This window comes from Aplidium turbinatum, chromosome 8, assembly GCF_918807975.1.
Source record: "Aplidium turbinatum chromosome 8, kaAplTurb1.1, whole genome shotgun sequence".
NCBI classification, from domain to species: domain Eukaryota; kingdom Metazoa; phylum Chordata; class Ascidiacea; order Aplousobranchia; family Polyclinidae; genus Aplidium; species Aplidium turbinatum.
The window spans coordinates 15,503,945-15,531,770 of NC_137479.1; the positions used below are offsets into that span (position 1 = coordinate 15,503,945).

The window sequence follows — 27,826 nt, forward strand, 5'->3', positions numbered from 1 at the left end:
GTAAAGTACTCGCTTTGGCGAAGGATTTTTTGGTATCCGGTGGACGTGACCGTCTCATTTGATGTGTACTCTGCGTATGACATTGTGTACTTCAAAAACATTTTTTCTACTCGTAACTACTTTATTTGAAAGAGTACTTTTTTCTGTCAACAAAAATTAACGATGCGAAAGGATTAAAGACGCCTTTCCGCACGATAACTGGTATCACATCTCAAGCTTGTTTGCCGTGACTTGGAATTTTGCTTTGACGACTCTCCGTTATGTATCTCACAGCAAAAAGATCCGTTTATCATTGCAATCGGCCTTACTACTAAAGATAAAGCAAAGGAAATGAGCAAGAGCTTAGTTTTAAAAGCAATAACCCAGTTAGCAAATAAGCCGTTTTTTACATCTGCAGACTCTAAGTCCATGAGTTGCTGACGGTGGAATTAACCTTATTATAACCGCGTCTCTAGAAAGTTCTGCTCTGAAAGGTGTCACTGATGGTTGGCCATTTTGCCACGACCTATCTTTGTGACTCTGAATAATGTAATCTGGAGACCACCAACGTATGTACAATGTACATCCAAAATGTAAAGTGACATAGGCAACGAAAGAATTTTTTGTCCAGGAGGTAATGAAGAAAAACAAGCGTTTTCTCTTCACCATTTAGAACGTGTTATTCACATTTGTTTGTTGATTGTTCCTTTCAAAATATTACATATTTGCAAAACTCTTATATAAGCTAAGTTTTATCTCAAACTTTATCACAATATAGACCTGAAAATACACTCAGAATGCACAAAATCAAATGATTTTTTTTTTTAATTTTCTGGGGGAGACCTCCTAAAAAAATCCCGCCTTTGGCGAACACGCCGCCGGGCTTTGGCAAACACGCGGCCGTCCGCAGCACCCTCATTTTTAAAACTTACCAGTCGCCATCGGTTTTAAAGTGTCCAAAGTGGAGTAAAGCTCAAAGGGCCTCCAAAGACGAGACCAAAAGCAAGATTTGCTTTCAATAAACCGTAGAAAGCACTACTTGCTCAACATACTGGTATCCGTCTACACTGGCGACTGATGTAGTACAGCAATCAGTAACATGGCCTGCTAGAACAAGGTTTGTCGTTTGCTGAACGAAAAAGTGGTCAGAGACCATAAAAATGAAGACCCACCCCACCCACTGCTTTTAATATTATTTGTTTAAGATGAGTGATGCGTATGCTTCCTGCTCTTGTGTCCTGATCACAAAAAACCGCGCTGTAAACGATAGTGAAATTATCTGCATACACGTTTCCAAACCTGGCATTACACATTTACCATCGTCTTCAATAGTGGAAGTTGTAAACACCACCAAACCTATTAAATTTAATTCAATCCAAGACCCACAACTCTTGTTGTCATACGTTTGCTTAGCCTTTGATGTTCGATGGTTGTACAACTTCAAAAGCCAGAAAACTGTCGTAAGATGAGGTAACACAATTAAAATTTAATAGCCAACGCATTGACTGAACCACCAAAGCGATGCTTGGTGATTCGATTAAGGCTGTTATGCGAACACGTCATCGTACGTTAACCAAACGCATATGCATCATTTGTGATACGTTGAACTTTAAAAACCAAACTAGACATGTTTGGTGACTAAGGTTAAAAGATGTACAAGAGAACAACGAAGGCCTACAGCAAGGGACACCACGCCAATGGAATTACAAGGAGCACGCCTGTATATCAAAACATGAGATCATTTTATGTCAAGTATGTGGTAGATTATAATATCTCGAATTAAGAGTTACGTTTCTTTGATAGTATTAGTATCAATTAAGCGACAACTGTTGCGTTTCGTCGTTTGACGGTTTGGTAATGTTGAACAAACAAACATAAGCGACAACAACGTGTTACATTCACAACTGTGTATTGAAACTTTGGGCTAAAAATAAAAATTTTGCAGGTAAAAATAGAATAGATTTAAATAAGCGGAGTAACAAAAGCAACGAAATGTATACTGCTTCAAATCAAGCCTGAGGGTAGAGGTAAAAGTTACACGCATTTTCTGCATTTTAATTTGTGCCAATTGTTCTAAATCGATTTAGCTGGATAAATAGTAATAATCCAATAATTCTTTTGTGCAGTCGATGTCATGGAATCTAATTAGTAATTATTTGTGAAAGAGTAAAGAAATATATTCCAGGTCGGGTCATACCAAAGACTTTAAAAAGGGCACCAATTGTGTTCTTTCTTGCATAACGCAGTGAGGATATATCGGGTAATAATCTGATGACATATCACCCTCTTCCAATCTGCCTTGAGTCAGCATGGAAGCAGTACGGCTCATAAAATCACATGGAACCCTGTCAAGTATCTCATGTTGATGCGCAATCTGCTGCAAGCGGGGATAGCGAATGATTATTAAAAAAAGATATGCAATATGAGAACAAGTAGTGATTAATATAATAAGCACTAAGCAGTAAATTACCATTATTTTCGTTTTCAAGGATGTCTGTCACAACAGCAGACCCACTGTCACATTTGCAGACTCCGGGTGGTCCCATAATCCCTTGTAAACCACGAGGACCTTCTGGCCCAACAGGTCCGGCTGGACCAGGACCACCCGTCTCTCCACCGAGGCCCATTGGACCGGCAGGACCCATATCACCTAAAATAGCATACACGTGCCTGTATCAAGAAATAATTGTCCTTGATCGGTTTTAATAACCTGAAAAATACGTATACCAATACACAGGGATTGCACATGTGTATAACACAGTGGATAACAGTTGTTAAATTAAAATGTCATGCAATGTTTATTGTATTTATTATACCAAAACATCAAATATACGATTAATGTTGCAGAATATGCTCAATATGAGGCAGAAAAATTTCGTACGCTTTTGATAATTTTACTGGATTTTGAAGTGAAACAATGAAGTGATACTTCATTGCACGCTTCATGTACTTTTTCATCTACCTTGTACGAATTTTGTAAAACGATTTCGGTTTTATTTGAAGAATTGTTGACAAAACAGGGTATTTTTAAGTTGAATACTTGTTTCTAAAGTCATAAATAACAAATTTGAAATGCTTTAAAGCAAAAATAACGACCTCAAAAAATTATTATCTAAGTTTGTATTACAGAACAGCAATATAAAACGTAAAATATACATTTTAAAATTAAAAATATAGACTGAAAGCAATTTTAGAGCTGTTTAAAACCAAACTATAAAGTGTCGACAAATTTTTATTGCAAACAGTCTTAACACAAAGCTTCAAACACAGTATAGGGCAGTAGTAAAAACTTAAAATACTTTTGCGTTCTTAAAAACAAAACGAAACTTTTAAAGTATTTTTTTATTTTGGCTGCAACGATTCTACCTTTTGGTCCAACAAAACCTGCTTCTCCGCTTTCCCCTTTGGGGCCGCCAATTCCTGCTGGTCCTGAAACACATCAACATGTTTATGCAGAACAGTGAGGACGAACGAACACATAACCTAAACTTTTATTACCACAATTTTCGCATGTTTGTTTACTGGAAACATATAATATCTTTAATTTAACAACAAGCTCGTTTTGGTCAAGGAACACACAACTTTAAGGATCACAGTGAAACTTTGGGCTTCGATCGTGGCTGTTCTTATAAACTATAAAGCAAAATAATTATGATCAGCAGAATGGAAAGACCTACAGCCAGCTTCTTGTCAAATCATCAAAGGCGCGGAGGACAGGTATTCCGTTTCGAGAAGGATAAATGGGATATACGAAGATGATGTACAGTAATTGGCAGTCTGTTCGAACACACCACATTGCCGTGCAGCAAAGGCTCTTGTATGGGTCAAGCAAGCACTACTGTAAAAACGTCCGATTCACACTTTCAAGCCGATTCAGTGATACTCAACCTTGTCTCTGAAGTTCAGAACCATGTGGGAGAACATGAGACTGTTGCCAAATAGAACAAGGACAAGGTAGGCTGTTATATTCGATGAGGTGTTCAGTTCCTCAGACTTGGCATGGAACACGTTAAACTTAACAAGCTGCAGTTTTGCAGCTTGCCTGATTAAAAGAAACCGTGATGGTAAACGCTGTTTGGTTAGGATAGGCTACCCAAAATGGATACACAATCATGCAGTAGCCTATGTGGTTTACATCAACCCAGAGTTAATTGACTAAGGAAGGTACCTGCGCTTCTCTGCGTCCATGAGTAGGTGGCATGTCTAACAACAGCACTAGTGTGTATTGTTGTAGTGATAGCCGTAAGCATTCAATAACGCATGGGGAAAGTAGCGTCAATAGTTTTTTGATCTACTAGTTTTTACAGAAACTATTATCAAATATTTTTTAAGTTAAATGGTATGCTAGAGGTAACATTTTCGAGTGTTCTGTGGGTTTTGCTGAGGACAGAGCCATGCTGATTTGTATCTACGTTTGCTTAACATTATCGGTTTCTGTTTTGCATGGGTTTCAGCACCTTTTTTTAGATCCTACAAAGAGTGAAACATGCTGTAAAGGTTACTTTGATAATAGTGAATCACCTTACTTGAATTAGCTCTGCTTAGCATTGCGCTTGGCATTGAAAACTCTTTTGTGGTATTAACCTTTATATATTATTCCCTTCCATGTATGCAATATTATTTTAGCATAAATCAAACAAGTTGTTATTCGGTGTTCTTAAAAAGTAAAAGCAGCAAATACATTACCTGCAACCCCTTCTTTTCCTGCATCACCTTTTTCACCCTTGGTTCCATTAAAACCCGGGCTGCCATCAGCCCCGGAGGCACCTTTTTCACCATTTGATCCGGCAACTCCAGGAAATCCACGAGGACCTACAGGTCCGACGTCACCTTTCGGTCCAACAGATCCAGGATGTCCTCTCTGTCCTCGCAACCCCATAGACCCAGGTGGGCCAATAGGGCCCCTCAGATATTCGAAGCCTTGACTTACATTACTCGCAGATGGACCGTGCTGATTCCGAGGAACGAATGAAATCTGTCACAAAAGCAAGCACAAAATAATGCATGAAAATCTTTAGCTTGTAACTTAAACCATAGTTACCTCATATAGTAGGCGACAAGCGCTGGAGCTCATGCCAACAAAAGAAAAGAAAAAAAACAAAACAATAAAAAACAGATAGGCTACAGCCTACAACGTGGTTCCTGTCATCTGAAAAGCGAGTCACTACTTACACTAAGCTAATCTAAAATTAAACAAACTCTTTTGTATTCTTCGCTATTGATTGATATGAATTTTTCATCAATCGTTTCCTGGCCCTTATCTGCAATGTTGTTTTTCAAATAATGACAAGGTTTTTCCACTCAGTGTTGCGATAGCAGTGAAGCGCAAATTTACAGTAATTTACTATTTTTCAATGCATCTTGTTAGATGAAAATCGTCTAACATATATTTATCTGTAGATATCATGTTAGTAGTCAAAGACTACCACAAGGTAACTAATGCAATAGAGTTGTTCGAAACAAAAACATTTCGAAAGTATGACTAAATCTCAAAATGTCCGAAATGTCGATATGTCCAGGAACGAAAAACACACTCACAAAGCGAAACTGAACTCAAGAGTATCTGCGACATAAAAACAAACTTTTATAGTTTAAAGTGGTTGATTGTTTCAGCCTTACGTGTGTTTAAACCAAAAATGTTTTCAAAAAAATTGCAAGTTAAACTAAAATCTGTTTCAACATACAAATTAGTTTTTAAGTGGGCTTCAATGCAACACAACAAACTACTTGAACTTTCCTCAACTGCCTTTAGATTGCTGATTATGCACACCAAACAATTTTCGGTTTTGTGTCCCACTCCTGTACCGATTTATATTGAGCACGCAATGCTATAATGCCAATTGCAGTATCGCGCGTTATATGAATCTGGCCTATTGAGCGGAAAATTACCGCTAATTCATTAGCTCATTTTCAACACTGGATATCCCTCTGGCGTACGTTTTCATCACAACTGCTTGCATGGACGATATCGAATAAAAGACAGCAAACAAACATCGTACAACGATCTGTTCAATACTGCAGCAATTAGTTTTGTAGAAATGCAGTAAAAGTTATTCTGGTTGCCTAAAGTTTTTTTCTTTTTTCATTTGAAAAGATCGGTAATACATCAATGTACAGTACAGTCTGTTCATGCAAATTCAGTAATTTGAAGATGGGCAATGAAAAATTGCCGTCAACAGAAGTAACTAGAATACAAAGCATGCAAAGAATATCAATAAATTTCAGGGTCAATTTTTTTTTGTTAGCTTGTTTATCATGTGGTTGATTACAAACCAACCTGAAGCCTCCTTACAACGAAGATAGGTGAAAATCCACGCAAAAAAAATTCATACAGAAAATATCAATTGATATCCACCCTTGTAGTTGGCCTACAAAATATGAAGGATATTTTCCAATCGGGATATTTTCCGTATGATAATAATAATTATCGATTACCCCTTAAAACACATTGTACCTGCTGAGATATCTCTTCTAGCCTCTTTTTTAAATCCGTTGCAATTGTGCAGTTGAAGCAAGCTGGAAAAACAATTCAGCATTTAAATTGTAAAAAAATACAACGCAGAACAAAATAGACCAATGGTTTCATTTTTACAAAGGGCATAAAAATGAACAGGCAATGTAAGAAATTGAGAGGAAATGGTGAGGTCGTATCAAATAGCAAAAATGAAATGCGTCTTGTTTGCTGCAAGCAAGCAAAGCTGCAATAAAGAAGATTTATGAGCTTGTCCTTACGACCCAATAATGTTGAAAAAGATCATAAATTTGTAATATTACATTTCCAAATGTTTGCAGCCATCAGTTCATACACACTGCCAAGACACAATAAAGAAAGTCTTAATTGATGAAGTCTTGGAGGCACTTCACTGCATTAGCGTTACTAAATATGTAGTGGAAGACTGCAGAAGACTTTTTAACCTTACAGCCTAGCTCATCAAGCCGCATATATCATAAGACACTGCATTTGCAACTTAAGATACTTTACGTAGAAGCTTATAATTGCAAAAAAATCGAAAATTTTCTAACTTTCTTTGAGTTTTAAGATTTTAGAGAGTTTCCGTCTTCTCTTGGAGTGTGAAACGAAATTGCTCAGATTTAAAAAAAAAATAAAACTAAAGATAAACTGTTATTTAAAAAAGTTGTGTTTCAAATATTCTCAAACCAAAGCTCAAACACTGCTTAAAAAAGAAGACAGCGTAGCTGCAGCAGATTTATTATTGCAAGCGAGGGTCACAGAAGGAATTGTTTAAACGTCATGTGATACCAATTTCTTGCTTTTCAACATCTCCGTCATATTGCACCAAAAGGAAGTTTGTCGCTAACACACACAAGGCAATACGACGGCTCTGACACTCACTAGGGCGTCATACCATGTTTGAGCAGCCTTTGGAAAGAGACAGAAGAGTAAACTAAAAACTTTGAACCACAGAAGTGATTTCATCTTTTAAGGCTAGTTACTACAGCATAAGTTTCTCAATATTTTACTAGTGAGCTATAAAAACTGTAAAATTAGTAACAATAAACTGCCAGTTACCAATTCCGCCCACTCGATTTATGACAAAATATTTCTTTGAAACTGTTAGCTAATGGGAAACTTTCGACAGTTAATTTATCAACAAGTTGATTGAAATAAATAAGAGTGGTTCGACTAATGTTGCATCCGTGATATTAATAAAATAGAGCTTCGGTAGAGAGTTTATCTTGTTGTAGCATCAGCACACAAGGCAGAGTAACGCAGCCAGAAGATATAACATATTTACGTTTATTTTTAACACTTAGCCTACAAAAAAACACATAAAACAAATTTCACATCGAACGTTTTCGCCATCACGTCATGATGTCCTCGTACCTCGTCAAGAATAATAAGCATATAATTCCATCTACACCTGATACACAAAATACAGTAGCTAAAAATTACATTTATCTTAAAGAAAAAACAGCACAGTGATCAATATGTACTTCTGACTAGCCCAATACTCATCATCATACACATTTATAAAATATAAACAAAAGCATACGTTGCTTTATGAGCAATTTAAAATCATTTCACCCCAAATGATGGATATGATACTTTAACATTTTAGGCAACTTTATGAGCAGCTGAGTAGCATTAAATCCACAGATACTTTATTTTATCTTTTTATTTCTTTGTTTTAAGTCTTATAAAAACTTACATTTGGGTAGAGAGGTAACTTTTCTAAACCATAAACAGACATAACTCAGCAACAACACTACATTTAACGTTATAAAAACAAAAAAATAACAATCGAACGTTTTCGGCTAGTCATACAACCCTTTTCAAGCCTACAAGAGAAGTATTTTTTAAAAAAATACTAAAGAATCATACAGTATCACAGCAAAAATATGGCTAACTCTAAACATTTGAGAAAATGCTAAACTTGCTCACGCACATTACTCACATCAAATCTTTCAACCCAGGGCTCAACAGGCAATTATTTGCTGGCGGGGCCTCCTATCTTTTAACCGTTTTGATTGAATTGTCACTTGTTGTGCTTCTCGTATTTTTGCTTTGTTTGTGCCACTATCTCATGTTGTGCTTCTGTCCATCTTGCGTAATCTGCTTGAGTCATTCTCTGAACAATTAATTTTACCTCTCAAATACTTGACCCCGTGGTGCTGCGTAATTTTTCGGTTATCAATGTGTATGAGCATTGAGCAAGTTAAGCAGTTTTTCAAATGTTTAGATTTCATCATTATTTTTGCTGTGATACTGTATGATTCTTTAGTATTTCTTTTAAAATATTGCTCTTATAGGCTTGAAAAGGGCTGTATGAACAGCCGAAAACGTTCGATTATTGTTTTTGTAATGTTAAGTGTAGTGTTGCTGCTGAGTTATGTCTGGTTATGGTTAATGGTTATAAAAACTTTTCAACTAACTTTAAATTGCTGGCCAGAGTAACAAAACGTGTTACAGATTAGCTTTACACTGTTGTCAATCACAACAGTAATCCCTGTAGAAAAGCAGTCGTTTTCCAGCATTGGTCTAATCTTAAGCCAGTGTTTCTCAACCTTTTTTGGCCCAACGCCCCCTTCATGAACTAGCAAAATTTTACCGCCCCCCAATAAAAACGATTAATTACGAAAAACGAAAAAAAAAGTACTATTAATACTACAAAAGTGCTCAATGCCAAGCAAAAAGCCAAGCAGAGTGAATTACATCAAATATAGGCTAGTTATCAGTCTCTAAAACCCTTACAGCCTATTTTACCGTAAAAGGGGGATCATCAGAAGGTCCTTATTCAAATAGAATTATATTTCTATTAGAATAAGGACCTTTTGATGATACCCCTTATTCAAATAGAAGGTCCTTATTCAAATAGAATTATATTTCTATTAGAATAAGGACCTTTTGATGATGCCCCTTTTAGGGTGAAACTGGCTGTTAGGATTTTAGAGACTAGTAACTATATTTGATGAAAAGCAAATATATATTTGCGAGCATGAAAACAGTACGGTATAGGCCTACTGGTAGTCAGTGTGAGCCTTGGGCTTGGTGAGAAAGTGCCAGTTTCTTCACATCCGGTGTAAAGCCAGTGAGGAACATTCGAAGATCACCTCTTATGGATATGTCAAGTGGGTTTTTCTGTTTGGTAGGTAGCAGAACAACCCAGCTGAATCCCTTTTCCACCAGGTATGAGGTAGGAAATGCTACCACGAAGATACGAGCTCTTTGACGAAATCGTTACGCTGGGCAGTAGATGGTTTAAACCAGAATGCCCCCTAATAACCAAAACGCCCCCCGGGGGGCGGTACCGCCCCCGTTGAGAACCACTGTCTTAAGCGATCTAGAAAAGGCGAAACCTGCATTCCAGGAATAATACAAAGTGGGGTTGGCGTGAACGATCATGGTCACAAATCATGAAAGAGGTTGTGATGGTGTTTACGTCGTTGTCTCACGCAGGAGGATTATTTGCTATAAGCTTAGCTAGCATTGTGTCACAGTAGCTAAACGCCTCAATTACAGTTCACGGGATACCATGCTCGTTATTCTACAAAATGTGATTGCTTTTTTGCAGTTAATAAAATCGAGAGAGCTTCAATGCAGCAGCAAACAACAAATTGCTCGAGCGTGTGCACCCGAAGCCAAGTTTAAATCCTACGTCACATTAGTGACGAACATACGCGTCCATCAAGCGACGACAGGACTGGCGACAACCTAATTAAATCATTTCAAACGGTCTTGACTTAAACTGATGACAAATCCATTTACTTTTATACTAGACAACTACGGTTTCTTCTACAATCAAAATAGGAATATTGTATTGACAATGCTGCAAAGTCTTGTCAGCTTGTGATTGTTACAAACCACAGTTTATTCAATAGGTTTTTCACGCTAGTCAGTCGATTACAAGTTGGAGTTCTGTCAAAGGCAAACATGGAGAGACTTATCCATCAAGTACCAAAGAAAGCGTGCTATCATCAATGGCCAATTCGCTTGTCAACACCACAATTAAAGTAAACGTTTGTCAACGCTTGCCTATTATGACGGTAGACTCTTTAACATAGGACAGTTTTCCGTGCGAATCAGCTGATTTCAGTCATGTGACTCAGCACGTGATATTCCGATCTTCTCCGATCTTCTCGATCCGATCTTCTCCAAACATTTTTGATACAAAGAAAATTAAGTGAATGTATCGCCACAGCAGCGTGGCCTAATGGGTTAGGGTTAGGGCAAGGAAATAGTCATTTCGTTTGCGTGGGTTCGATTCCCACCCTCTGCTGATGTTCATTTTTCTTCTGCAACTGAACTGAGTGCAAGAAGGATCTTAAAGACTGTAATCAATTGAGTTTATAAGGTTACAATCATAATGGCGTGAGTCACATGACTGCAAACAGCTGATTCACGAGGAAACCTGTCCTACGTTAAAGTGCCTACCTATTATGACCGAATAAGTTCAAAGGTCATTCAAAGTGAAAGAGCATTTATTAAAAAAATGGATCAATCTTGTAGAAAGGAACAGCATGCTATATTAAGTTTTGGATTATTAGTGATCTATTTAGTGTCGTATTTATTCATGGAATAAAATCTATTTAAAAAAAGATAAGCATTTACTTTTTTCACAGTTTGAGCCATGAAATCCGGGGCAGCATCTCCATTCATCTCTGGTTATTTCTTTCATCTTTATTTTATAGGAATATCGCGACGAAACAACATACCTAGAACACATTTTGATACTTTATGATATCAGTCCCATGACAAAAAGCATCAAAATCATTGTGGTAGCAAGTCTTGAAACATGAGCTTCGTTTCAAGGCAAGACGTACGTTTAGATTTCTTATGTTTAGGTCTGCGCTCGTTGGTTCAAGATGTAGAAGACTAAGTGTAAAGAAAACTAAAGCAAAGACACCAATATTAGTATCGACTCTCAGGCATGCATTGAGTGTCTTGCCCAAGATAAAACCACATTCTCTTGAAGGTCGTTCCGTGGCTCTTACCACTCGGCCATGCAGCGGACTTGTTAAATAGCACAAGGTGTGGACCCGAACTGAATTTAAATTGGCTTACTGTCTTTCAGAAACATGATCAGCAGCATTTTCTCATAGCATAGGCCTACATCATATATCATACAAAATCATTATTGAAAAGTCTACTATATCATCGAATCAGAAGTGCTATTGCAATTGAGTATTCCTAGTTGGAGGTTTTCACAACAAACCATTATATTAAAAGATGTACGCACCACACTTCATTTTCAGCACTTCTTCGACCTCAAAGTATCATTTGCACCTACCGGACTTGAGGATTGCAGTACAATGATGACCATGGGCACTGAGATACGATTCTTTGTAAGTAAGTTTGAGTCCCGTTTTTGACACGATGAGGCACACGCCTCGTGGTGGGATAAGCGCAGTATCTTCCGGTGTAGACGGTACGTTTTTCCGTTCCACCAGGAAACAGCTTTAAATTTTGTGTAAAACGATGGCTTGGTGATCTGCGATGTAAGTTATTTCGTTATTTCAACGTCAAAATTCACAAGTTTCGTGGACGTGCAAATGCAAAAACCACATTTTACCGTTGTACTGTTGGGTAAAAATTACGGAAAAATTGTTACGTAATAACAGTATAACATCACGGCCTCCGAGAGAAATCAGGACTGGTCGAGAAACAATACGAAAAATGGGCCCCAAAAAAGAAAAATTTTCAGCAAAAATAAAAGCAACGAATTTTTATCATGCGTTGCATCATGTGTCTTAAGCTGGACTTGGATTACTTTCCTAAGCGTGAAATTGAATTCCTATAAAGTTTAGATTTTAATAAACGTTTCAATATGAAAAAAAACATCTTTCTCTATGAAATCAACAAAGGTCACTCGAGTTCACTTGCGACAAAATAGCCACTGTTGCTCATTATTTTAACTAGAAAAACTTGTAGGCCTAGAGTCGTATGGTGTGCACATCTCATATGCGGTGCCGTTGGCGCTTCAACCAGTGTTTAAAAATGTTGCCACATGCATGTAGCCCACTGCTTCATATCCGCCACTGATTTTGGTGGCTGGGCGATTCTTGATCAGGTGATCGACGTCCTGAATGTTGGATTCGCAGTGTTAGCATCCAGAGCTACTGAGAGTACCCCATCTATGTAGTGTTTGGGAAGTGCGAGCGTGCTTGCTGATGATCCTGGTAGCTGCTACCTATTGTTGTGTGGATTCCTAGAAGAGCCGTTGTTGGGTCGTTGATAATGGTCTCGTTTCCATGACAAACCTGCGTGCCAGTAGGCTATTGGTTCCATTCAGATGCGAATCAAAATTGTTGTAGCTGGTAATTTTAGCATAAATGGAGAAAAAATTGTATGCACGCAATAGGCCTACAGGCAATGAAAATAGCTCAACAAAGCATTTAATTCATTCCGGACCTTTTGCAATGCAAAGTTACAGATCACAGTATCAAATAATAAAGGCTTTGCATAGTCTGATTTGATGCACAATAAGTTATGCACAAGCTGTTCGATATGTTTTGAGCCATGGTGGAGCGTAAACAATTCTTTAGAAATTTCTATGTGCTAAAACCACGTTTTCAACTTGCATCCGTTCTAAATAGACCTACCGGTTTACGTAAACAATTCTCAAAGCAACGAAAATATTTTAGAAATTTGTTTCGAAAGTTGCAATCAATGATTTTTTTTTGTAGAGATCATGAGGTGGTGCGTTCCGGTTTGCAGCTCAAGTTTGCTGTCTAGGTTTCTTTTAAAAGTACCAAGTCATCCAAAATGTCATTATTGTGGGCTGCAACTTGTCTAAATTTGTTCCATAAGTCCCAACTGCATACCATGAACTCCTACTAGATTTTCGCAGTGACATCCATAAGCAGAAAATAGGCAGGAAGATTTTACTTTCTTTAATCTTGCATAAACATCTTTCCCCTTCCAGACATGTTGGACCCATTATCATATAGGCTACCTGGCCAAAGCAGTTTTTGAAGTCAAGGTTAAGTTGGTCAAGCAAAAATATCAGGCTTCACGTTTAGCCAAAACAGCACCAGTTTTCAAGTTAAAACAACAGAAACGGTTCAGTGATACAGAAGTCAGTAAGCTTAATCAGATCGTATGTCTTGAAGCAGTTAACCTTCCTTAATTAATACGAGAATGACTTGTTCTTGATTTGAAGTAGCACCTACATTGATCGAAAAATACTTGGAACTACGCATTTCATTCAAAAATTTGTTTATTTTTAAATTGTTAAATTTTTATTGTAGGCCTAGTAGTAAAAATGGGGCCCCCTCAAAAGTGACAAAACGAAAAACTACTCGTTTTTCGTTTACAACGTTATGCTAGGGAGGAAAGTTGCCCGACTCCTCTCCTCTCGGAGCCCCTGAATAACACAATATAGTGACAGCAAAGATCGAAGGCAACGAAAAAGCAAAATTCGCCACGAAGAAAAATTTAGGCGGAAAAATATCAAAGCGTAATTTTCATTTTGCAAACATCTTTTCTCAAACATCACAAATTACAAATTGCAACATTTGGTAAAGCGTGAACCACATCGCAACAGAAATGTAAAGTTGTCCAAATCTTACCCTAAGTTGTCAGTTTGTAAGTAAACTTTCCGGCTGAAGCCAGCGCTTATGTGTGGCCTTGTTAAACAAAGATCAAAGCGTGACTCATATTTCGAATCTTTTGAAAAATAACAGCTACTTGCAGGAAAAGATTTGGAAGGTTAGAAATTACTTAACGGGCGAAAGTGTTGACTCTAAACCAAACGATTGATTTTATCTATTTTTTTTTGTCAATGATAGTCGGCCGTTCCACTCATCTCACTGAAAACAACCAAGAAAGCTGAGTTGTTTTCGTGAAGTGCATTCACTGGAGGGATTCAGATTTCAAAGTAACTTATATCAGTGTTGTGTGACATATCTAGGGCATATCATCCAATAAATGTTTAGACTTGCTTGTAATAAAATGTTTAAAAATTCTACGCTAAGTCTCTAAGAACAATATTTTGCCTGAGTTATGTGCCATTTTTACTGTACGTTAATTAAAACTACAGCAACGAAAGAATGATAGCAAGTGTTTTCACAACTGAATGCATTGTGTAGCAGCCTACAACAAACGTAAAGGCGATTTTCTGACTTTCCAAAAAGCATTTAAATTCAAAATTTGTTAATGTTCTGATATACAAAGGCTTAAAACCCTAGTTTTCTTTAATCTATGTGGTATTGTTTTGTGTGAAACCTAAACGCATAAAACTAGAGTTAGTATGGGCAGGGCCGGATTTAGCTGATGGGGGGCCCGGGGCACTTTTAGAAAAAATTTTCTCGCCTACGGCGCGAAAAACCACCTTTACGTCTACAGTAGCATTAATCCAGCACTGCACAGCATTTTGCAGAAACGTCAAAGGCTGAAAGAAAAAAAAACTAACACAAAATCACATTTTTTCCACGTAGGGGGGCCCTTCAGAAGTCGGGGGGCCCGGGGCACCTGCCCCCTCTGCCCCCCCCCTAAATCCGGGCCTGAGTATGGGTTAGTCTACCAAAAGCATGACTGTATGTGTTTTTTTTCTCTTGGAATCATGCGAACAAAGCGCTTCTTAAACTTAGCCTAAAAACTACCAAGCGGTTTTATGCTCTCAAATACCACATGTAACTGATAAAAATCCCACATTCAACTTCATTATTTGTAATTATGTGCATGCTTTGTAAGTTGAGCTAGACCTCAATATAAAATCAACGTTGAAATAATAAAAAAAATTACCTGTTGTTATTTTGGAATCTTCCCGTGTACCTTCTGTGTTGACGTTTGGAAATGGATAATTGAATGAAAAGCATTACTACCCACAGCATACATATCCCTTTCAAATGCATATTGCGGTTCTTTCACCAGTTCCACATCGTTTTATTAAAACCTGGAAAATCTTAGCTTTTCAGCGCTGCAATCTTAAAAGATATAACATTTAACATTTTTACAGCAACAGCATTGTAATCGTAATGATGTATTTTCATTGCTGTGCAATACAACAGTTGAGGTCTTTGACGCCTGATATACGATTTCAAATTTTTAACATTTGTGAAGCCGTGCAAACGAGATGCACATATTCATGCTGACTATAGGTCTGCTCACAACTCAAAGAAGAAAAAGTAGGTGTCAAATTTAAAGTTGAAGTTAGTTTCACTTTCATCTGACCAGGAGAACTACACCTTTGCTTATCTTTTGGAAATAGTAATTCCCAGTCAGTGGATAAGTCTTTAAAATAAAACTGGATTCTTACTATGCTGTAATTGCAACACTCTGGCAGTAAAACATTCTTTTTCTAATGTCTTCAAAGCAATTTGATTAATCGACAAGCCGCGAAACCACGTGATGCATTCTTTTAACTAGTGAGATTATTTTCAAAAATACAGAGCAACACAACATCAATTCGATGTTAGATACTATCCTGCCTTACAGATTGCTACTGGGCAAATCAATGAGCTCCACTTACAACCGCTGAACAATCTTTTTTCTTTCAATACACTTTCTTGGAATCACTGGTCCCGGTGTTGGTATGGCGTCAACGAAGTGTTTTTGGTCAGTTTTAAACCATTTCAAAGTATACAGTAGACTAGCAAGCACAAGCTTAAATTTTTATCATACTTTCACTCAACTCTATCGTGGAATTATTTGTTTTCAAATTTTTTAAAATTTTCAAACAAGGATATTAAACTTAGAAAATTATATGGAGCCTTGAAAACCACGAAACCTGCATTCGTGGCGGCCAAAAGTTTTTTCTCAGTGTTCTACTGAAGGAAATCAAAACCTCTTAATGTATTTTTACTGCCTATGGCAGAAAAACAAATAAACATGTTTTTCTAATGTATGTGTGTTAGGCAGCGTTTTTCGCTTTGTTATTCTAACTTTGTTAAGATAATGGTGAAAACTTTTAGATGAATGAGTAAAAACTCATTACTATTTTGATCTTCTAATTTATATTTTGGATCCGAAATCAAAACTTCAGTTAACAGTTGTTTTTTTGTGGTTCTGCGATCGATGGTTTTCGGTCCCGAAGATGCTCATAATCTTTCGTGGTAAGTTGCAAACACAAATATTTTATGAAATCTGCTTTCATACTTTGAAAAGCCGAGCAAGTTTCAATTTCAGACGTGATAAGCCAAAGTGAGCATTAGAGCTGTTTTAAACGACCTTTAGTTGGTCGAAACAAAACAAAATCTTTCACAAACAAATTTAATTCGAAACGAAATCAAGAAAATAGTTTTGCTTCGAAACGGAATATTTTGAAATTTTCAAATATAAGCCAATTTTTTAATACAAAATACACACTTCTCTTAAGGTTTTTAGTTGCAAATTTTTCAAACCCTTTCTATTCTTCTACTTATGGTTTCCTCATCAATGAATCAAGAGAGCTGAACTGAAAAGTAACCTTTAAAAATAACCACTTAACCTTTCAGCATTGACTGCTTGTTATGAACGCTTGCCTCTCTTCATAATTTGCCAATGCCTTTGACTTTCAATGCAAGCAGTTCAAAAACTTTCCAACCTGCAACTTATGCTTGATACAGGAAGTAATTGTGAGAAAATTTTGGTGTTTCAACCGTTTTTCAGGTCAACACGTCTGGAAGCTAACAAAGAGTTCGTTTGTCAAACTACAATTGCTTTTAGAAAAACCCAACTAACGTCGGATATACGTTATTTGGTAAAATATTTTTCTTCAACAAAACTTCTCTTTTGACTTTGCAAAAATTTTGTTTTAAAGCAGTCTGATCACCAAGAAATACATCAAAAAGCGATAACTTTTACAGTTTAGAAATTTTATGATCCTCCATAGGGAAGAAAAGTTTACTGCAAGCAATCGCAATTTAGATTCGGTCAAAGAAAGTTAAACAGCTGAGATAGGACGCCGTGTTGCATTGAATTCTTGCGCTTCCTAGCGAGCAAAATAAAAATTATATTCATCAAATGGTAGCAATATAACAAATACAGCACCGAGCGCAAAATTTTTCTTAGGACAAGTTGGGCCATGATGATTAGTTTTACATCACATTATCATTATCCAACCCTAACGTTCTAAATAACTGTTTGTTGTAAAATTAAAAATGTCTCAGAACGTTCAGTGAAAGGTTCGTTGCTTGAGTATTGCAATACATATTTATATGAAACAGGGTCTTTTGGTAGCATGAGCAATTTAAGGATCACAAGAAATAGTAAAGTTAACAAAATAAATTTTGCCGTTCAGATGGTGAATAAAGTGCATCGCATTTCTCGTCTAACGCTAATTTGGAATAATCCGCTTGACGCGTCTCCAGGGGAATTCTTATGGTCTCACACCGCCTTAGAAAATCTTTATTGGAGAAGTGATGCTCATACTTCTGGGGTATCTTTGTTTCTTTTCTGAATAGTTATAAACTCTACTTCGATGGCCAACATTTTGCACCGTTAAATTCCACGGTTCCTATAAGGTTATTAATTACTATCACGATAGAGCTGTGTTTAACGCTGCTGACTATCATTAATTTCTTTATTGCAACGAGCCAAGAACTCATAGAAGCACAGGATGTCCAATTACGTTTAACGCACCCATCACTTGTCAGATACAGTAGCCTAGTTGGTAATCCCGTAGTTTTATGAATCTCTGCAATGAGCTCTAACTATTTTCGTTTTCATTTCATTCAAACTACTCAAATTTGCAAAGTGATCTAATCTTTCTACTTCAGGTTATCACCAGCAAGCAGCAAGCATCAAACTGAAATGTAACTTTTCTTTTATCAAAGGCACGCACAAACTTACTGGGCAGAAGCCACGACTGGCAAAAGCCCGATGGATTTGTAAATTTTCTTGATGCGAGCTGTAACATGAATGATTGCAGTCGCCTACAGTCAATCTTCAACTTGAGCATTTTTTAGCTTGCGCAAACGCATTTGCTCCAACTATTTGACTGAAACCAAGGTTGCTTTTGTGAAGAGAGTCTCAAAATGACTGAGTTTCGTTCTGTTAAGGTGTTTTAGCGTTTGGTTGCAGACGATAGACAGACCCAAAGGTTCTTTTTTCTGGGTAGCCTATAAACTTGCAGCAGATTTTTAAAATCTTTACATTTTCATGAAACACTTTGAAAACTGCCTGGAAAGTTTGGCGACACTACGAAGTACTGAGACACTGCACACAACAACTTTAAATCGATTGTTTATTTCATTGCAATGATTAAAATGCGTGAATACAACACTTCTGATTAAGACAATACAGTACATACGCCAGTATTTTATCAACACAGGTAAACATTACTTTTAAATGTAGGCTACAGATTGGTCCACAAAATGTTCGCTTATGATTCAGAGGAAAATTTTTGATTTAACAAACTATCAAACTGTAGACTAATTTTAAGGGTTGTAAACCCGAAGTTTTTTTGGAGGGAAATGATCGCAAATGGTTGAAAGAGCCCAGCACAAGTCCAAATTTGTTTTATTACAAGACTGTTTATTTTAATAGTTTTGGTACTTAGTTAAAATATTAAATCCTTCGAAATTTTGAACCTTCAATTAATCTTGCAATTATATTTTAGATCCCGAAAACTTTTCAATTATAGTTGTTGAAGTTTATGTAAGTAGACAACAGCAGAACATGATGGTTGGAGCTGATCCATCATCTCATTAGTTCTCTGTGGATTCGTTGTTGTCCACTGATGGTGACATAAGGCACTGAAGAAGCTTCGGTCCCCAAAATCCACTTTCTGATAAAAACAAATGTCGTAGTAAACAACGATAAATTTTTGAAAGGTTTTTGCTCAAACTGGTACTTGTAGCGATAAATAATGCAAAGAAAATCTAGCACAAAAAAAAACATTTTCTACAAAAGTCTTCAAAGATGTTTAAGTGACAGCACACCAACCACGCACAACATTTGGATGACGTGCATGGATGGGCATCAACACACAGCAACAAAAAACAGTACGAAAACAATCGCTTGCATGTAGCACTTCCTGAAATAAACTGTGGGAATAATACAGCAAGGGTTGTCAAATACCAAATGTAGGAAAAATGAATAGAAACAAAAAGCCAGCCTCAAAAGGTAATTTGTGGATATGAGTCATGTCTTGCTTTTTGTTGCAAAAAGTGTACGGTACTTTCTTCATTGTTCTTTTGAAAGGGTGCACTTGGCCAAGTGCCCGTTCACTTGTCGCAAAACTTTAAAACGATGTAAAAAGGGTAACTTTGCTAACTGGTTAAGCATTTAAAGTTTATTAACTCTCTGAGATAATTTAGGATTACAAACTCGGCTTGTTGAGTAAGACCACTTCTCCGTAAATACTTTTGTACATCTTTTTTTTTTAGCGAATTTTTTTAAACTGTGATTTTATTTTATTCTTCTGCTTTCTCCCATGCTTTTATGCAAAGTTATCTGATTTTTTTTTAAAGACTGATATGACATCTCAAAAGTTTAAATTGATCTAAGTAGCAGAAAAAAAATTACTAGCAATCAACTAATTGCAGCTCTTCATTTACGTATTTTCTCACATCAATAAATCATGTAACTATGTACTGTATATACAAGTTTTCTGTTAGGCTAATGTTTGTTCCTTAAGAATTCTCGAATCTTTTCAAAAGCCCTTGTACGAGATATGCATAGATAAGCCTTGCTTCAAAGATACAGTAAATGCCATCTAAAAGAAGAGACACTAAGATTTAATCGTTTGAATAAAACACCTATATTTTTAGTTGTGTGGCGGTATGTGCTCTTGTGCAAAGTAAACCAAAAATTTTACCTCATAGTAGTTAAAATCTATGTCATTAAAATTGGATGCAAGATTATTAAAAGGGCACAAGAGAAAACACGTTTCGACTGTGTTTAGATAATTCTGTTTTTTTTTGTCTAACGTCCCGGTTTTCCAACCATATAGCAAAATAAAAAAATATGTAACAAGTTATTCCTTGCTATTCAATATTTGTACAAGCTTGCTAATTCTTGTAATTTTTAAGCTATTCCTTGTAATTTTTAACTATTTGGTTTGATAAATGTATGCTATGCGATGCAACGAATATCCTATCTTAGTCAACAAATGAAATTGTAGGCTATTGGATCAAACCAATCAAACCACAACTCTCTTGAACAACATCATTAAAAGACAGACCAGTTTTTTGGCGATGTCATAAGGAAAGAAAAATTAGAGCAACTGCTTTATGTAGAAAAATCAAAGGAAAACGAGCACGTGAAAAACAGCGCCTCACTCTCTCAATAGTCTCCAGGATTATCTACTGTATATGCAACAAACAAAACAATTTTTGACCCAGTTAAATACGGGGATAATCAGAAAGAAATATGCTTAAACGAAACGCCCAAACCTGGAACAGGCATGGCACAAGAAGAAGAGAAAAATAATAGAAACGTTTTAGTAGTAATTCAAAATCTAAAAAAAAATCTTTTTTTTTAACAATCAATACAATATAACCTAAGCTATGTCTCAACAATCTGCTAAAAGTTAACTAAAGAGCTAAAATTGCCCTTTAAAGTATAACATTGATTTTCTGTTTGTGACCTAAGCGCTTCGATAGAACAAAAGCCGTGTCTTGAAATTTTTGAAAAGAGAAAAGATTTAAATAAAATGTCAGAAGCTTTTAGAAAATATTTCTTGTTTTTTTTCTTCATAAATTATTTAAACTATGACAATAGTGATATTTGTAGCTTCACAAGAATTGATGAAAAAGTAATAACTTTGATAAATTATCATCCTTTTATTATTTTGGTAACCCCATTAATGTTTTCCTGGATAAATATAAATTTTACTTCCTTACGGTTGACTGATCGAGCGGTCAGGGCTGTTGAAAGAATAATTTGGGCTCGGTAACAATGAAATCGTCGAACCTCCCAAATCAAAATACTAGCTATATATCCAAAGAACACGAGGTGGTTTCTTCAAGTTCCCGGGTTGAAAAGGACCCAGGCCTCTAAAATCATGCCGGGCCTGGATCTAAAAGTAGCCTACTCCCTGGGCACCCCTGTCAATACTACTGCCAGCGACCAAAGGTGGGTTTCAAAACTGAAATCGGAGAGAGCATGACGTCAGTTCGGCGCCTAGTAATAAGCCATTTCGACCAATCGAAAATAGTTTCGAATATCTCAATCAAATTGGTTTCGAATAACGATCCATTGCTTTAGCTATACTTAAGAGTACAAATTCTTATGATCCAAAAAAGCTACTTGCTGATTAATTAGTCATTTCAGATGTCTGTGTTATCATGTGCTGGTATTTACACTAGTTTGTCTTTTTGTTGTTAAAGGCAAATGATCAGCTTTGCCTGTCTGTCATGGAAAATTTGAACTTTCTGCTGATGGTTCAACTCTATAAAAAGATTAGATAGCCTACAACTATTGCCACTGTTTATTGCGTCGTCATTAAAATCCATAAAAGTTAAGTTAGAAAACATGTTTAAATCTACCTTTGAGCTCAAGATATTGTTCAAATTCTTGAAGAAGTTCATCGAAAGTGATTTTCTTTGTGGACGCAAGATCTTCTTCAGTATCTAAAAAATTATTTGTGCTGAATTTTCATTGCGATTCAGTTCCGAATTAAACAAAAATCTTTGACAACAATTTTAAAATTAAACTTGATAGACCTACAATGCATCACAATTTATATCTAAAAATGCTTCGACTTTTCTATATTCTGTAAGCTACGTGTAAGATTTTTCTTCTTACCTAAGCTACTGCCATCTCTCTTCCCAAATAACTTTTTGAGAGCTCCTGTAAAAGTAGTTTGTATCAAGCTGATTATTGATTTTGCTGTGATAAAATATATGACTAGATAATGACGTTCAAATTGGGCTAATATTACATGCAGCCTACATTTCAATTTGACCATGTAAATCTCCAAAACAGTATTTCTGCAACATATTATAGTAGATGGGCAAAGCTATTTTATATTTGCTATATAATATGTTATGGAGACCTATGCACCGGTAAAGCAAATAAAAAAGAAACTTAGCCACAAAAACATTTTTCGTATAATTTATTTTTTCAGATAACTTGATTGCTTTACCTATCCCTCCGTTGTATCCGATGCTATTCATTGTCCAACCACCGGCCCCACGATAGTTTCTTGGAGCACCTGCAATTGAACCCTGTAAAAAAAGAAATAAAATGTTCCTGCTCAATCAAAAGTTTCTTGCATAGTAAAACAGCATACTGGCAACGCTTTAAAAAAAGTCTTTTAGAATGGTAGGCCTACGTCATCTGATAGCCCAAAAACAGCGATGATTGAAGTTTTCCAAACGATAGAGAATTTTTCAAAAGTAAGCTAGTTTTATCGATTCTTTGATATCTACTTATTAAGTTACTTTTTGGCATAATTCGGTAACAACATTTTATAGAAATGCCCTTTTTTGTTATTAAACACAACATTTGGAGAGCTGGAATTGCAAACCAGTAACTCCAGTGCAGAGAGCAAAGAAGAAAGATTAATAGGCTTGATCGCATATGAATGCAGGGTATGAATGCATAAATTACACAAATTGCTTTCTAATAAAATGATTGTGAAAGATCAAAGCACCAGTTTTACGGTGACAGTAAAAATAAAGAAGACATTAAACCAAACAAAAAAATAAATGAATAAAGATCGTGTTCCGTTTGATTTCATATATACGGTGTAGATTATCATCTTGGCATTGTGCATACAACATCATTGAAAATACGTCAAATAGACCATTGATATTTTTAAAGCGTGTTCGATTGGATGATAAAAGAAGCACATAAAAATTTTCTGTCACCATGAATGCAGTAAACTAGATAAAAAATGCCACATGCAAAAACAACACATAAAGAGTCGTGATATCCTGACTCAGGAAAAAGAGGCGGTCGTGAGAGGGTGTGAAAGCCTCGCTACAGTGTCATTTCTCACTTCAAGGAGCTCACTATCAAGATGCGGAAGCATGGACTCCACACCACGAAGCTTGGTTTTGATCAGTATCATGTTTTGAAGCGACTGCAATTTTTCTTTCATTTTTTCTTTCCGACTTTCTTCATCTAAACGCTAGAGGCCACAAGCAATAACATAGGCTATACTCGGTGTCATATAATCATATTACAGAGAACAAAAATCCTGTGAACACTTTGTCTGAAAGCTGCAAATTAAACTACATTCCATTTCTTTCTTACTTTATCAATAAAATAAAGTTTATCCAAAGAATAAATAACACAGAATAAATAATTTTACATTTGTACAACAAGCATGTTAAAGAAGAGTTAGTGAGGCCCTCATTCATCTGGACAAACATGTCAAGAAGTTCCAGGCCAGCACCAAATCGCTGGTGTAATTCATTAGTAACTACATTTCATACAGATCTATGAAGTGGAAACTTCAAAAGGCCAACTTTGAGGCCCTGCGACCTACATCAGCGATTTTAAGTCTCACAAATAGTGTAAGCAGGCCTATGCAACATTACATAAATGTACTTTAATGCTTCGTTGGTGAAATGGCGCAGTGGATAAGGCGCTCGCTTCCCAAGTATGCAATTCTGATTCGACTCCCGGATTTAGCTGGTTGTTGCTAAACACCGCTCACCTCTACCCAGGGTGTAATAAATTGGGTGGGCGTAGTTGGTGAAGGAAAAGCGGGCGAGAGAAAGGAACTGGCCATCATGCTCTCGTTAGTGCCGAAGGCTTAGTACAGTTTCATGAGAACCTTATCTTCTCATTCCTCAATGCTTGGATCAAGTATGGGACTCACCATTACCTTTTACTTTAATGCTGGCTCTCTCTCAGTGTTGTTAAACATCCCTATATTAAATCAATAATCTAAATAAATATTGATTTTTTTACATGAATAAAACCTAAGTTTCGGTTTTTCGAAATTTGTAGAAATATTGTGTGAATTTATAACGTTAAAGATTCTAACATTTGTTATCAATGTTTCTTCTAATAATATTCTGAAAATAACTTAAGTTTACCAACTTGATTACAAATTATTATTCTTGTGAGCTGTCCCTAAATTTTGGTTTGAAGGAGCTTTTGCATTTTGGGACAGACATAACTCTTCACAGCTTTTGCCGGCTGCAAAGCTTTTGTAAACAACTTGATTACATACACTTTCATTTTTTTATAGCTCTTCTGTCAAACTTGAATTCCTAGTCATTGATAGGCTGCGGCCTACAGGTTGAAATCACACAGTTACGAATCACTTACCTCTGCTTGTCCTGGGCATAGAAGGGATGCAACGAACAGGCAGCACACTGCCATTGAGAAATAAATAGTGAACGAAGACATTTTGAGAAGTGTTTTCGCAAGCTGAAAATTTATATAAAAAACATAACATTTGTTAAAGCCTAAAGCCTTTTGAAATTGTAATAATTCTACAATGCATCACCAATTTCCTTAAGCTTATCAAAGCTAAACGTTTGGCATACCACACTGAACGTAATTTCAGCAATTATTATTGGTAGGCTACCATATGCATAAAATCTTTCGTATCGCATTTGATGTTTTTGTTTTGAAAATTTTACTTGTTGTTTAATGAATTTCGTAGGTATAATTGAATAGCAAACATAAAAAAGGCAAATTAGGCTATACAAAGTAGACAAGAAGTCTTTGACATCATCATTGCGCAAAACGTTTACCCGCTTGTCACTAACAAGTTTGTAGCGATAACACCCTATTTTGAAAGATGTTAAGTCAGTAACAACATCTGAACACTGAACAACACCTAACTCGTACAACTTGTGGGTTTTTTTTCCAAATGCATTTACTTACAGTGGAAAGAAGTGAATTTTTCAAATTCTCTTTAAGCTTCGATGCAATTGCATTGTGAATTTTCAACATTGGCGTCCGTTCTAATATAGCCAACCTCTTTTTTCATATTTTTTTCAAGCCTTTTTTTCAGAAAATTGGCAAAGGTGAGCAAACGTATTGGACTGCAGGCCGTTTTTTTAGATTTTACACGTCTGCCTGGTAAAAGTAAAGTGATATTTTTATAACAATAGCAAGCTTTGAACCATTTCCCGGGAGTTTGAAAATTTAGTATCCCTTATTGATGCTACAATTCACTTCAGCTGGAGTGGATTTATTTTTTTCCGTACGGGAACTCGTTAGAGAATGATCAGTTTCATTTACTACTTTTTGTACGGTAAGTCTAACTAGCGTTTTATGTCAGGGGGCTTGATGCAATCTGCAATAATTCCGAAATTTTTTCAACTTTGAAGACGTATAATTAAAATTCTACCGTAAGGTTGCCCGATAATTTGTTACAGTTTACAAGTAAAGTAGCATGACATGATTATTTTTAGACTAAAAAAAAGAGCAAAACGCTTAAATGATTTTGAGAACTAGGTTGACAAACCCAGTTTTTTTCATTAAAATATTACATAGATTTTTCAAATTTCTTGAAGGTCCACATCTGCCTGACTATCCCTGTCTGATGATCTGCTTAAAATCGATGATTTTGTTTAATCAATGTTGAAGTCTTTCGGTCAAGTAAGTTTTCAAAACAATTTGTACTTTCAGGAACTTCGTCAATCGATTTGACAGTTTGTTGTTTAGTTATGAAAGATCGTGACAGCAAAGTAGTAATATTTTACTTCCGATGGATTACTTTATTTACCCCAATCGAACCTATTTTAATTTCACTGAAATATTGTGTTTTAATGTGTTTGAATTTGAAAGTCTGTGTGATGTCAGAAAAAGAAGAAAACAATATTGATGGCGAGAAAGCTTTTGCAACCTGCGTAGGTTTTGAAAACTTGTAATAATTGATGTTAACTACCATGTTTTTTATGTTGTAACCTTCTAATCGTCTTTTTTGTTTGAACTTTAAGGGTGACCGTCTACTCTTTTACCACTCTAAACTGCCGATGTTTTTTTTGGCTTACAATGCGATGCTAAGACATTAGAAAGCAGTCAGAATTTGAAGTCATCATTCAAGGCAACCAGACCTTCTGCCGGATTTGCTAGAAAAAAGATACATAGTCTGCGGTCTGTTCCTCAGTACCACTCAAAAAGAAAGATGTATATCAAGGGTCTCAAGATTTTTGCGCTCTAGGTCCAAGTCGTTGCGTTTGCTTTCTTTTTGATTTTATTTTGCGCTTTTTTTGTGTTCTCACCACTTGTCTATTTCTTTTATTGCAATCTTATGTTTTTGATGCGTTCTTACTGTGTTTCTTTGTTTATTGACTTTTTATTGCGTACTGTGGCCCTCGGGTTAATTCACAAGCATTCAATTGGTCCTCAAAGCAATTTGAGTGAGACTTCTGAGATAGATACTCTCCACTGGCGCGTGGTTGAATGAAAAACCCCAGCACCAACACATGTCTCGACAGGGAGTTACTGAGGATGCTAATATCGATGTCTTGGATAAAGAGACGTAAGCCTAGACCTAATGTGATTGTATTTGGTCTTTATTCTACTTTTCATTTCTTTGTCATAACCATGCTTATTTATTGAGAGGATAGAAGGCAAGGAATCCAATATTCGTGTCCATTTTCAAGCATGCCTTGAGGGTCCTGCCAAAGACACAGCCGCATGCTCTTGAGGAGTGTCGAATCGGTGTCCTTCGTGTGCCTTACCGGGGCTCTCACCACTCGGCTATGATACAGCTGACACTTTTCGTGGTCCGCCAAATTAGTCATAAAATATTTTAGGTATAATTTACATTAAAAAAGTGTACCTTAAAAAGAGATTTACTATTGATAAAAATATTTTAATGTTCCCTTGTCGAATAGCAACATCCATCGTTTAAAATCAATGCTGCAATAGCAAAAATAAAATTATTGAAAGGACGAAATAATTGATTGCTATGGAGGTCATGGAAAAGTCTATGCATTTTATCGCGGTTCAAATATGAACGACTTGCTATTTAGAGTAAAATTCTTTACGCTTCAAAGCCGTAGCTAACATATGTCCGATGCTTAAATTTATTTGTTTTCCTTTAAAATATACGCGTCGTAAATCGCATGAATAGGTTTGCGTTAATGCGGTCATGACGACAAACGCGATAAGATTGCTTTTATAAATCATGAATACATCATGATCACTTCTGGGTAGGAGCCAAATCGTTAATTTTCAAGAAAACATAATGAAATTAATGAAATGTGTTGCTGGCCGTTTTGTTTAATTTAAATATTTAATATTTTTTATTTTTTCTCAAACAATAAAAAAAAACTTTTGAAGGGACAAGTTTGAAATATTAATGACATTTCATAATAAGTAAAAACCCTTTACATGATCTTCATTCATTCCAGTATACAGCAGCATCTGTGATTCTAGAAAATCTGTACGTATAACGTGTATTTCTAATAAAGCGTGAAAATAAACTTACCCTTATCGCTGAAGATTTGCTTTACGATTTAGTACTTTGCGTCATACGCAATAATTTAATCTTTTATTTCTTGAAAGCTTATATTTTGTTGTAGAAATAAGCTGTTAGCG

General features: G+C 36.1%; 2 protein-coding genes across 2 annotated transcripts in view; both read right to left on the bottom strand.

The window, feature by feature from the left end:
• The window catches only part of LOC145775248 (uncharacterized), a 32,677-nt gene extending 17,347 nt beyond the window's left edge, over positions 1-15,330 (bottom strand). The window contains exons 1-7 of the mRNA XM_082586502.1: positions 15,185-15,330; positions 11,730-11,930; positions 11,051-11,154; positions 6,434-6,495; positions 4,666-4,954; positions 3,346-3,408; positions 2,450-2,629 (exon numbers count right to left, since the gene is read on the bottom strand). Of these exons, the coding sequence (XP_082442628.1) occupies positions 2,450-2,629; positions 3,346-3,408; positions 4,666-4,954; positions 6,434-6,495; positions 11,051-11,154; positions 11,730-11,930; positions 15,185-15,294 (1,009 nt within the window). The 5' untranslated portion in view covers positions 15,295-15,330. The remainder of the gene's footprint in view (positions 1-2,449; positions 2,630-3,345; positions 3,409-4,665; positions 4,955-6,433; positions 6,496-11,050; positions 11,155-11,729; positions 11,931-15,184) is intronic.
• A 3,272-nt stretch (positions 15,331-18,602) lies between these two features.
• On the bottom strand, positions 18,603-25,198 carry LOC145776003 (uncharacterized). Its single transcript, XM_082587411.1, has 7 exons — positions 25,157-25,198; positions 24,593-24,694; positions 23,310-23,441; positions 22,452-22,533; positions 22,112-22,156; positions 21,853-21,936; positions 18,603-19,148 (listed from the first exon to the last, which is right to left on the bottom strand). Exons 2-7 carry the CDS (start codon positions 24,671-24,673, stop codon positions 19,069-19,071), a joined length of 504 nt encoding a protein of 167 aa, XP_082443537.1. The 5' UTR covers positions 24,674-24,694; positions 25,157-25,198; the 3' UTR covers positions 18,603-19,068.
• Positions 25,199-27,826: the final 2,628 nt, after the last annotated feature.